Genomic DNA, 12,297 nt, shown 5'->3' with positions numbered 1-12,297 from the left:
AGGAGTGACATCAGTCTACGGAGTATGTTGCTGTGTTGTCTCGGACAAAAGAAGGGTGCAAGGAGAGCCCCAGGGGAGGTGCCTGAGACTCTTGGGCTTACAGAAGTCTTTGTGCGCCTCCTGAGACTCTGGCTGGCCGGGCTGAGCGTGCTCTGTGGCTGTCAGGGCCTCGCGCGGGCCTGCTGGATGGGCTGCTTAAGGCTTCCACGTCTCCCTGCTGCTTCATGACCCTCGGGGCTGGGAAACACTTGCCCACAGACATTTTCTTCATTGCTATCACATATGTTTTTGTGAAAGGACTAAGCATAAGGAATTTGTGATGAATAATTCATGTGTAATTGTTTTCAAAATATGAAGTTATTTTTCAAAGCAAGCAACCCATCTATTCATTTCTGAGACCCATTGCCTCTGGGTGCTTTTTGTGCGGGCCACAGCTTTCTATTTAAACACCCACCCCACCCCATGCTGGGACCATCTCCTCCGCAGAGCTGGGCCTCAGAGCACATGTGAGTGCAGACGGCATGGGGTCCCCGTCACACAAGGCCTGCCCAAGGCCCCAGGCAAGCCCTCAGGCTGGCCTTGGAGGTCAGCAGGACTGCCTCTGAGGCCCACTGCAGCAATGCCCACAGTCTTCTCCCAGGTGGGATGCCGCCCCTACCACGCATGCCCCCGCAGGTCCCATACACATACCCAGCCAAGGCCAGGCCCAACGCACAGCTCCAGAAAAAGGCATCAGCCACCTTTGTCACTTACACAGAGGAAAGAAGACAGTCACAGTGCCAGCTCCCTGGGTCCTCTTCCTGCACAGCAAAAAGGATGGGAGATACCAAAACAAAGTTGTGACCTGTCCTGTGCTGAGAGCCAAACTCAGGCTCTGGCCAAGTGGTTCACAATGTGCAGATGCAGTCTGACCTGGGTTAAGTCCAAGTCTTGCCCATCCCCTGAAAGACTTACCTCCCCTCAAAAAATAGGGCTTCCAGCATCACACTTCTGAAACAACCCTGTCCATTCTCCAGGTTCTAGTCGAGCCAGGAAGGCCGCACGGGAAAGTGCAGCTAGAGCTGACTCCTCTTAGAGCCCGAGCACTGCGCAGTGGTGGCCCTTCTGGGGCGCCTGCCTTCTGTTCACACACTGTCAGCTGCTCTTGGAAGACAGAGCCGGGTACATGGGGACAGCCCCCGCCCCACGGATCCCCTTCGTAAACCCTCCCCTGTGCTGACCCATGTGGAGCGCTGTGGAGAGGATAAGGGCAACTTGTGGTGTGGCCAGCCGGTGCCCTGGACCTTCCCGGCAGTGCCGTTGGTACCTGACGACTCCTTGTGCGCTGCCCCATCAGTGAGGCTCGGTAACCCGTACTCTTCTCACAGCACCTCCAGGCACTCTCTTCATGCTCAGCCAGGCACCCCACCGCTCTAGTACAGCTGGGCTGTGGACGGATGCTACGCATGGCCAGCCTCTTCCCCACAACCCTCAGCACAGCCTTCAGCAAGCCTCTTCATCTGTCCTCGGTGGCTCAGCCATCCCCCGGCACGACGGACTCTGTGGTCTCTACTGGAAGACTAGCCCTGCTTCCTCATCTGCAGTGTGCAGGGATGCAGTGTGCTCTCTTCCCATACAGACCTCAGCACCCCTCTGTGCAAGGCCCTCCTCACCCCCAGCTTCTGAGCCATTGAGTGACTGGCATGGATCAGAGCTCATTTGTGCAAAAAAGCCCAGTTGATCAGTGTCTCCCAGGAGAGTGCGCTTGCGATGATTTTCCCCCAAGATTTACAACACAGGGGAGTGTTCACTCGGTTGCCTCCCCGCCCCACTTACGCAAAGGAACAGACAGTACATGTGTTGGGCTGAAGAGATTGTCACTTTCAGCAAGTGGACTACCACAGGGAGAAACAAAAGGTGCCTGTGTGTGCCCTCCCCCGTCAGACAGCCACACAGCTTTCCACTTGAACTGTGGGTCATGATGAAACTTGAGGAGGGAACTTTTAAAAAACCTTTTATTTATTTGAGAGGATGGGCAAACCAGAGAACTTGCTGCTACACACGAATTCCAGACACATGCCACTTTGTGCATCTGGCTTTACATATGTACTGAGGAACTGAACCTGGGCCACCAGGCTCTGAAAGCAAGTGCCTTTAACCACTGAGCAATCTCTCCAGACCCTGGGCAAATCGTATTTTCCCCTCTCAAAATGCCTTATTGTGGCTTATTGTGTATATGTTTCCTGGAATGTACGTGAGTGAAAACGTCATTCCCGAGACTTGACAGCCACTGAAGGGATAAGTGTGGCCTGGGTGTCTTGGCTGAGTTGCTGTCACTCACACACTCAGCGGGAGGCCAGCCTTCATGGGCGCCCAGGACACAGGAGGCCGGCCCCGCCCCGGCAGCCATGGGTGGGGCCGACAAGTAACAATGCACCTAGGTCCTGTGGCCTGGCATGAGCATGTCCAGTCAGCAGAGCAGCGACACCTGGGAGAGACTAACACCTCTCCATCGCCCTCTCCTCCCTGCCAGGTCCTGGAGGACAGCGGGATGCCGATGGATGATGTCCAGTACGCTCTGCTGGCCAGCAAGCTGGGATACAAGAAGGAAGGAATGAGTTACCTTGACTTCGCCTCAGGATTTGAAGGTTAGCAAATGGCCAGGTGTATGCACCCTGCCAGGGTGGGGTGTGCTGGTACCACAAATGTTTCTTGGCAGTGCCATCAGCCTGCCTGGGTTATAGTAGCCTTGAGATGGTGAAGCAGCCACTCTGAGACTGGAAACAATTTTTAGACCATTCTTGTCTATGTTTTGGCCCTTATCATCAAGTTAAGCAAAATCTTGCATATAGAACTTGGTAAATGTCTCTTAAAAACTCAGATCATAAATGGCTCCAGGAGTGTACCCCAGAGCCTATGTCCTGAGACATACCTCAGATCCTCTAAGATTATTCCTCCTGAGAAAATGGTCATCTGCAATCAACAGTGCCATACACAGGCAAGGCAAGAGTTATTCCCCCTGTTGGCAGATGGAGATGCAGACATTCTAGAAGATTCAGGGATGTGCCTACCAGCCACACTCCGCCCCCATTCCCAACAGTCCGTGGGAAACTAGGAGGTGTCTTTCATCCTGAGCTATGGCATGGCTGTGCCCTTGGCCCTCCAGGAGTTGAGGGTGGGCAGCGTACCCCATGAGGGCTGGGGAGCTGGACCTGTGCTTGGAGGTGCTGCTGCTGTCCCCTCTTTGCTCCAGATTCTCAGACAGTTTCTGATCAGGATTGCTAGACATGCCTTTTTTTGCTATGCATGTCCTACAGTATAGCTGGCTGGACAACCCCAGTACCCCTGGACATGTGCCCTTCTCCTGGCACTGGCTCTGGGAAGTGACTGTCTCCTCTGGGGAGTCTATTCCAGGCAGCGCATCTCCCTACATCAGGCCCAAGGTTGCCAACCAGAGACAGATGCTTCTCCAGTGGGAGGAAAGACACTTGGCAACTGGGACTTCCCTGAAGGCCATCACTGTCTGGTGTTTGACACCCTTGCAGGAAAGGATAGGAAGGAAAGGAGTTCGTTATCTGCTGGCCTCAGGGGAGGGTGAGCAGAACCCCTGTCTATGCCCCAGGTATCCTGTCCCTCCTTCCCCTAATTGTCCCCTCCATGACTTGTTCCCTTTGTCCATCTGAGCAGTCTGGCTACCCCTACAGGTCTCTCCACAGGGCCAGACTGCACACCAACGTTGACACTGTAAAGGTCAGGTCATCTTTCAGGCGGTAACCAGTCCCCACTATTAGCTAGAGAGGGCAGACCAGGCTCAAGGCTGGACCAGTGGATGCCCATGAGCTCTGGGTTCCCTGCCCCAGGCCACCTCACCCCACCATCTCCTGTAGATCCCACATGGCAGCCATGTCCCAGGGTGTGTAGCCCAGCCTGAGGCAAAGCCACACTCAGATGGTCCCAGCCTGGTGGGAGCACATTGAGTGTTCAGCAGAGGACACAGGTCCTTTCTCAGTTGAACTGAGAAAGTTGTCAAGATGTCATCACTGACATCTTGGGTTAGGAATCTGTTCCTTTTCATAGCAGAAGGACCTGACTCTGAGATCTGTGCCCTTGAAGCCCACTGCCAATACTAATGGGAGGAGCAGTAAGGATCCTTTCTCTTCACAGGGAACATGGTCACCTGCTATACGGTGGTCTTAGGATCCACACACCCATTCCTTCCACTCATTCCCTCAAACGAGTATCAAGCACCCACCACAGACTGGAAGCTGTGCTCAATGCTGGGGATGGCAGATGTGTGCTCTGCACTTGCGTCAAGATACCAACCTATGTGAAGGCTCCTGGTGTGGTGTCCAATAGAAACACTTGCTAAGTTAGTGATCAGGGAGCGAGTGACACACCCTGCCTTCAGGACATGACCGTACAGTCAGGAGAAGAGCTAGGCATTCTCAGGCAACGAGCAAGGACAGCTATATGAGACAGACGTGCCAAGACTGGGGATTGAGCTCCTCTTGAGATAACAGGAGCCTTTCTGAGACTTGGGGCAGGGAGATGGGTAGAGCCTGGCATTGCTGCACTGCGTTCGGTCAGGAGACGCCGCCATGAAGTCCCTTCTCAGGATCAAGAAGGGGAGACGTGTGAATGCAGACATGGAGAGATGGGTGTGGTGCCAGTGGGGGTCTCCTGCTTGGTGTCCTTCCAGAAACTCAACCAAGTGAGCCAGAACGGAGCCCCCCACCGACCTCTGCCTCTTCAAAACCGCACGTGGACAGTTACTTCATAAGTGCCGAAGAGTGCCTGAAACTTTTCCCCAAGAGGCTGAAGGAGTCATTCCGGGTAAAGTGCCACTCTGCTGCTTGGCTCCTCTGGGCATCTCTGCCAACCCCTCCCTGCAGCCCACACAGCGGGAGCTCTAGTGTCCACTCAGGCCTTATCACCCCTCCCCCCAGAGGACATGCTGCTTTCCTGGCAGACCTGGTCATGTAGAGAGAGGCAGGCCTTGCGGGGCCTCACTCCGAGACTTCTCCCCTCAAACCCAACAACACTGATCGGGGAGCACTAAGAAGGCCCCTTCCTGGAGGACATAGTCACCCATGAGGCAGTGGACTCATGACCCATGCGCCCATTCCCTTCCACTCCCCATTCACCGAACAAGTCTGCATGCTCATCACGAGCTGCAGCCAGCGCTACCTAGGGCTGTCCTGTGTCCTCACAGCGTCACCCAAGTGAGCAAAGCAAGTCCCGGACCATTGATGGGAAGGGATGGCGCCTAGTCTTCGTCATGTGTCCTCAGCAGTATTGAAGGGAACGAGTTGTCAGAAGCGCTCAGAATTCTGTTGTGGCATTCTTGGTATCATTGTCCAGCCACACTGAAACCAAATGACCCCATGCCTGCCCTAGTCAGGACTGCTGAGCATGGTGAAGTTGCGTGGATCTGTCATATAATGGCAGCCCAGGTGATAGCTGGGAGCCACTGGGTGGTGAGGAAGCAGTATCTGAGACCTCTAGTGGCTTAGGACCTGTCCTGGTACAGTACCTCATAGAGCTTCTCTGTGGCCCCCGAGGGGTGACCTTCAAGCTGGAGCTCATCTGGAGGCACGGCCAGCAAGGGCACTAGCTTAGCGTCCCTCTGCTGTCTCTCCAGCTCTAGGCATTTGCCCCTGCCTCCTGTCCTTGGAAACAAAATGCAGGATGAAACAGCCACAGATGGGGTCCCTGTGGCTTTCCTTCTCTTCATCTTTCACCCTACAGCCCATCATGGGCACCTGGCCTTGCAGGCTGGTCACCAGAAATCCATTAGGATATTCCTGAGGGATCCAGTGGCCATAAGTGAAGTTGATTAAGGCAGAGGGAGAGGCGTGAAGGGCGGATTGCAGATGCACCCAGCAGGAACCAGTGAAGTGTGACATATTAGACGTGGGGCAAGAAAGCGCAGAATCAGGATCTGAGCCCCTGGAAAACATAAGTTTCCCACTATGGGGGTGAGGGAATGGTGGCCTGTGAGGACAAGGTAGGGGCAGGAGCCTAAAATACCCCCAGCTGGAGCTATGGGTCTAGAGGGTGAGAAGCTTATAGCCAAAGTTAGCGGGAACCAGTAAAAGATGGGCCTCTTGCCCCACGAAGCCCCTCAGTGGGGACGTCCAGCTGGCTAGGAGTCCCCATCGCCCACCGGGGGGCAGTGACTGAGTGGCAGGGCCAGCACCTGCACAGCTGCTCTCCAGGAAGGAAGGAAGGAAAGGATGGAAGAAAGAAAGGAAGGAAGGGGTCCTGGAGTGACTTCTGGGAGAGCAGCCGGGCCAGGACTCCGGAGAGCAGTGTCATCTCTGAAGGCCGCTGAGAAGCCCGTGGCGTGCCCGAGGAGTCCCTTGAGGGGTGGGTGTGAGTGGCGTGCAGGCGCGGCAGGGAAGTGCGTTGACGTGTGCATTTTGTTTTTAGGATCCCTACTCTGCATTCTTTAAAGTAGACACTGACAGGGATGGCATAATCAACATGCATGATCTTCACAGATTGCTACTGCAGCTTCTGCTTAACATGAAGGACGAAGAATATGAGCGCTTTCTCGGCCTCCTGGGCCTGAGACTTAGTGTCACTCTCAACTTCAGGGAGTTTCAAAACCTGTGTGAGAAGAGACCTGTCAGATCAGACGACGCGCCACAAAGGTCTATCAGGTAAGAAGGCAGCACGCGGGGCCAGAGCTGTTAGGAGGGCCAGCCTGTGGATGTGTGTCCAGGAAGGTCAGCAGACTTTTTATGACCACAATGGAGCACAAAGGACACTGGGGTGCTTGGTGGTTTTTTTTTTTTTTTATCTGAGTTGAAGAAAAATCACATAGGGTAAAATGATCCAGAACTGTATCCATTGTGTCCCACCCAGCCTTACTGGCTGTCCTACAGGTCTTTCCTCAAGGCACGTGAATGTATGCATAGGCTTAGTAGTCTGTTCCTTCATCTGAAGTCACGTGTGCATGGGTGTGTTTTTGCACATGTGTGTATGCATGCTCATGGGGGGCGCATGTGCCTATGGAGGTTAGAGAACAACCTCCAATGTTGTTCCTCAGGTATGATGTACGATATTCCCCTTCCTCCCTCCCTCCCTTCCTCCTCTTTCTTTCTTTCTTTCCTTCCCTCTTTCTTTCTTTCTTTCTTTCTTTCTTTCTTTCTTTCTTTCTTTCTTTCTTTCTTTCTTTCGAGATAAGATCTCTCATTGTCCTGAAGTCACCAAGAAGTCTAGACTGGCTGCCGCTGAGCCCCAGGGATCACCTGTCACAGTGATACCAGTGATGGTTCTCGAATACCGCACGCACGTGACACAGCCTGCTTGCGAAGCTCTTGTGTGGTGCTGCCCCCAAGGTGCTTACGGCCCGTGGGCTCCAGGAAAGTACCCCTTCTTTGGGGCAGGTGGAGCCCCAAAGAGCACCGGCCCCTGTGTCAAAACAGTGGTGACCCTTGGCAAAGCTGAGAAGACCTTTTGACCTTGTGCCCTGTTTAATGGCTCCCTTGAATTCCGAGGTTTTATTTTAGTTGCTATTGAAAAAAGCAAGAAAATAACTGTGGTATTCTTGTAAGGAAAATGATCGTGTGCCCCATGTGCTGGACACCTGTGTCCCACTGCTCAGGTTCTGGGGGGCTTTACTGGGAGGCTTGATTGCTTAACATGAAAGAGAACAAAAGAAATCCTTCCAGTGAATTTTGTGATGAATGTGTGCAGAATGAACATGGGAAATTTCAGTGGCGGAGCATAGGCTTGCTCTCCCAGTGAGTGTATCTGCCCACTCCTTAGATGATCGCAAAGGGTTGACACTGGGCTGTACTGCCTGGGACTCAGTGATGCAGAGTGTGATGCCCTCTTGGGGGTTCGGGGTGGAGTGTGAGACAGGAGCAAAAGAGCCCCTCTAAGGAGAAGGATTTTTGAAAGGGTGCAGGAACCCAGGGAGTAAAGAAGCAGGCTGCTTGCGGTCCCAGGAGAAATGGACACACGTGCAGCAGATACTGAAGTATGAGTGAGTCTTCTGGTTGTTAGAGGGAAGGTTATTCAAGGATGGAGATATTTGCAAGATCACAGAATACTTGCCAAATACAACACTTACCAAAGCAGAGATCCAGAGACTCCTAAGAGCTCATCACTGAAGTAAATTTAAAACTCACCCACCACGGCTCAGAGAATTTTGCGGAAGAGGGAGCAGAAAGATTGTAAGAGCCACAGGTTGAGACATCATGTCCAGAGGCATTCCCTCACCCCCAAAATAACTGACTGCTGCTCCCACAGTACATAAACCACAACCCATGGAGAATACCTGAAATCCCACTGAGGAGGGTCCTCAATGGAATGGGGGCAGGGATGACGGAAAAGAGGGTACCAACACATGATATATCCATATGAAAAATGTCATTAACAACAATAATAACTGAGGAATAGGGGACACTTTGAGGTGATGGGAGAGAGTGGGGGTGAGCCCCGTCTTGTCTCACTTTTCATCCCGCATCCCGTAGCCAGTTGGCTATGAAGTAAGAATTGTGAATTTTCAGCTGTGTTTTAAAATCTAACCCCACAACGTGGTAAGGATGCTTTCTTCAAAACACAGTGAGCTCTGACGGCAAGTAGCTTGAAGCGACAGTGGCGAGGTGGCGCTGCATGTTAGCGTTCCCTCCTCCCGCCAGGCGACCCCGTCACTTCTGGACCCTCCTTGCTATTATTGTGTCCTTTCATAGCCTGGTTGAGAACAGTTGAGTACTGCCTGTTTTAGGATAGTGAAGTAAACATGATGAAAATCAGTGTTGTTAAAAGGCGACGTACAGGAAATATTGCCCTCTGTCCACTGGCCTCGGTGGTTGTTGATACATCAGGAAGAACACAAATCGCTCCCCACTTCCCTTGTGTGTGAGGAGTCATTTTTCTCAGGAGACTTCCAGCAGTTCCTTCTTATCTTTTATTTTCAATATTTTGAACACAATATGTTTAACTGTGGGGTTTTTGTTTAGGTGTTTATTTTTAGTTTTTAACTTTGGAAGGTTTGCTGAGATTGTCAAATCTATAAACTTATGTTTTCACCAAATTTGGAGAGTTTTCAGCCATTATTTCTTAAAATATATTTGTGTCAATCCTTCTCTTGTACTTGAGGTCTTCTAGGTGACAGAGAGCTTCGACCTTTCGGTTTTGCAGCAGAGGTTCTAAGACTGAGGGTGTTTTGTCTGCTTGGTTCTTCGAGTTTCTACTTTGGTTCCCTCCCTCCCTCTATCTGTCTTTCTTTGCTCAGAACATCCGTGTGTCAGTCTTTTCAAGGACCCTCACTCTCAGATGCTCTTACTGCATGATGAGTGTGGCTTCTGTCTGATGACGTCAGCACTGGGCTCACCTCAGGGCATGCCCTTTTACCTTGGTAGTTGATGCTCCTATTTTCAATAAAATTCTGGATTGCATCCCAGGCATTTACAGTTTTTTGCTGTGATACTCCAAGCCTACTGGGATCCTCTGCTGGGTTTTGACATGTCTGTCCGTCTATTTCAGCAATTCACTGGCTTAGTTTCCATTGGCCTGCCTCCTGTGACCTTGACATCTGTCTGTCAAAGCCAGAAAAGCAAGCACCACGCAGGCACGCTGCGCTGCACCGTAAGAGCCCTCTCAGTGCCCAGTGGCAGTTCCCAGAGCCACTGCTAAGCCACCAGGTGCCATCAGAAATGAGCCTAGACTTCTAATACAGATGTAGAGGTCCCACCTCTCAACTCTCCCTTCTCCCTAACTTCCCACACTCTGCAGCCCCCAGGGATCACTTTTTCTGGCTGGAAAATCTTGTTTTAGTCTGGTGGTGCCATTGTCTTTGCCAGGGCTGACTTTAGGATAACTCAGTGACAGAGGGAGGAAGGGAGAGAAGCAGTGTGAAGACCTCAGGGAAGGAGAGAAAGATTGTCCTTGAGCCACAAGAGCCTCCAAGCCTCCAGTGGGACAGGAGCACCTCAGCTTTGGCACTTCCTGGGCCACCGCAGTGACTGACCCTGTCCACAGCACAGCCCGGGCCAGGCCTGGAAGAGAGCGAGAGACCAGGGTTCCCAGTCTTGCTGCTGCAGGAGCCTCCTCCTGGGTCTTTGGACAGAAAGACGGACTCCCGTGTGAATCTGTCTGCACCTGCTGCCCAGGTCCAGGGCTGCGCTCAGCCCTTAGGTCTAAGCTGGGCACGCGCCACGGGGCAGCTCATGAAACTCGTGACCGTCATTCTTCAGGTGCTCATGCCGTCATCTCTTCAGTCTCTACTTTCCTAGGTCCCCAGAAGGTTAGACTATGTTTTCTGTGCCTGGTTTTAGTTACAATGAGAAGGGAAGGAAGAGTAGCCTAAGCCCACTCCATCGCACACCTCAGGACCCTGGCACAGCCTAGAGGGCCACCCAAGGCCTTCCTGCCCTGAGCGCTCCAGGCTCCTTCCAACACACCTGCTAAATTCTTTGCCAATTTTGTTTTTCTTTTCTGAGGTAAGGTCTCATGCTAGCTCAGGCTGACCTGGAATTCACTATGTAGTCTCAGGGCAGCCTCAAACTCTCAGCAATCCTCCTACCTCTGCCTTGCAAGTGCTAGGATTAAAGAAGTGCATCACCACACCTGGCTTCGTTGTCATTCTTGAAGACACTCAGTGTCTGAAGTTACCTGATCAGTTATTTTCCCAGATATTTGTGGTAAGCTCCCATCAGCTCCTTGAGAGTCTGGACTCTTTATTGGTCATGGGGTGAACAGGCTGAGCTCTCGTTAGTGGGTGACAGGCTGGCCAACAGGATGGCTGACCTGACTTAAGGAGTCAGGCTATAAGCGAGAACTGAGGTTCTGGAAACAGCCATTCAGAAAGGGACAAAAATAAGAAATGAGAGGAACAGATACAAAAGCCACCAGGGTTCTGGTTTCAGCCTGGGTAGCCAAGGAAATCATGCCACCTCAGAGCTGCTTGGTCATGTGTCACATGGGAAGGTTGAGGGGACAGGCTGACTTTCTGAGGTGGCTGTGCCCTCGGGCCTGTAGGTAGCGTGTGTGGGGAGGTCTCGGTGCGTCCTCTGTGTGCAGCTGGCATGTTCGTGTCCTCCCACAGCACGTGGACCTGCACGGTGGCCGTCAGTCCTCAGGCTCCACCAGCGCCACTGGCTCGGAGCCGCCACGTGCTCCTGGTTTCACTTAGCTTTTGTCACCATCAGCAGACACTGGGCTTGTTTTCATTCCAATCATTTTTTTTATTTGATTTCTTGAGGTAGGGTCTCATTGTATAGCCCAGGCTGGCCTGGAACTCACTATCACCAATGCATGGTCTTCTGACCACCCCATCTCAAGTACTGGGATTACAGACGTGCGTCACCACAGCCAGCTTTTATTCCAGTCTCCATCCTGATAGCACCTCCCAGAGCACACTGCTCTTCACACAGTAATCGACGTGCACAGGCTCTGGAGCAGCTGCGGAAGTATTAAGGAGGTGTCAGAGTCCCAGGGGGGCGCACTGGAGGCACGGGAGCCAGTAGATGCAGGGAAGTCTCTGTGGAGGACAGGTTCCCCAGCCTCCACGCACAGCTGTCCGGAGCATAGAGTCACCACGTGCAGATCAGGGTGGCAGGTGGTGCTGAGTCAGTGTGAAGAGGGCCACATGTCATAGCAGAAGAAACTACAGTTGAGTTGGAGCCTGGGTCCCTCACTGTGGCAGTTTTCCTGGGTGAGGCTTGTAATGAGTGACCAGGTGACTGGTCAGTGTGCCTGCCATGTCTGATTTGGGGTACTTGTACTTCATAGTCTTCAGGGAAAGGGGTTACATCTGTGTGATTGCGCCTGTATTTGACACAATCTGATTTCCTCACAGGTGTCATTCTTTATTAGCACAAATAAATTGTTTATCAGTGTGTGCCTCCTGGTGTGCTGGCAGATGGTAGTTGTTTACAGGTATAAACAAGACATAGAATCATTCCATCTTGGCATGGAAAGCACAACATCTCAGGTCAAAACTGTTGCTTTATAAAATGGAGTAACCTGGGGCTTGGGAGAGGGCTCAGAGGGTAACGTGCTTGCTGCGCAGGTGTGAAGATCTGAGTGCAGGACCCCAGGACCCTGAGAAAATGCTGGGCACCGGAGTATGCCTGTATCCCAGCCTGAGGAAGCAGAGCCTCTGGGCCTTGCTAACGAACTAGTATGGGCACACACAGACACGCGCACATGCACACACACACGCCTGACACACACACGCACATGCAGAAGAAATGCAGTAACTCAAGTCAAGGTGTACCCTGAAAACTGCCTTCTGGCAAATAGAGTCTACGGCCCAGAACTGAACCAGCCGGCTCTCCTCAGTATCTCACTGGGCTTCCG

At 52.4% G+C, this 12,297-nt stretch overlaps 1 protein-coding gene across 13 annotated transcripts in view; it reads left to right on the top strand.

Moving 5' to 3' along the window:
- Nucleotides 1-12,297, top strand: part of Efcab6 (EF-hand calcium binding domain 6) — a 224,086-nt gene that overhangs the window by 134,734 nt on the left and 77,055 nt on the right. For 12 of the 13 annotated variants that reach the window (XM_045151826.1, XM_045151827.1, XM_045151824.1 and 9 more), the window contains 3 exons: nucleotides 2,513-2,627; nucleotides 4,679-4,812; nucleotides 6,412-6,644. In XM_045151826.1, the coding sequence (XP_045007761.1) occupies nucleotides 2,513-2,627; nucleotides 4,679-4,812; nucleotides 6,412-6,644 (482 nt within the window). Of the gene's footprint in view, nucleotides 1-2,512; nucleotides 2,628-4,678; nucleotides 4,813-6,411; nucleotides 6,645-12,297 lie in introns of those variants that run through there. The other variant, XM_045151836.1, reaches the window with a different exon arrangement.

The sequence above is a fragment of the Jaculus jaculus genome, chromosome 6 (assembly GCF_020740685.1).
Source record: "Jaculus jaculus isolate mJacJac1 chromosome 6, mJacJac1.mat.Y.cur, whole genome shotgun sequence".
Taxonomy (NCBI): domain Eukaryota; kingdom Metazoa; phylum Chordata; class Mammalia; order Rodentia; family Dipodidae; genus Jaculus; species Jaculus jaculus.
This window is presented reverse-complemented; position numbering and strand designations above follow the sequence as displayed.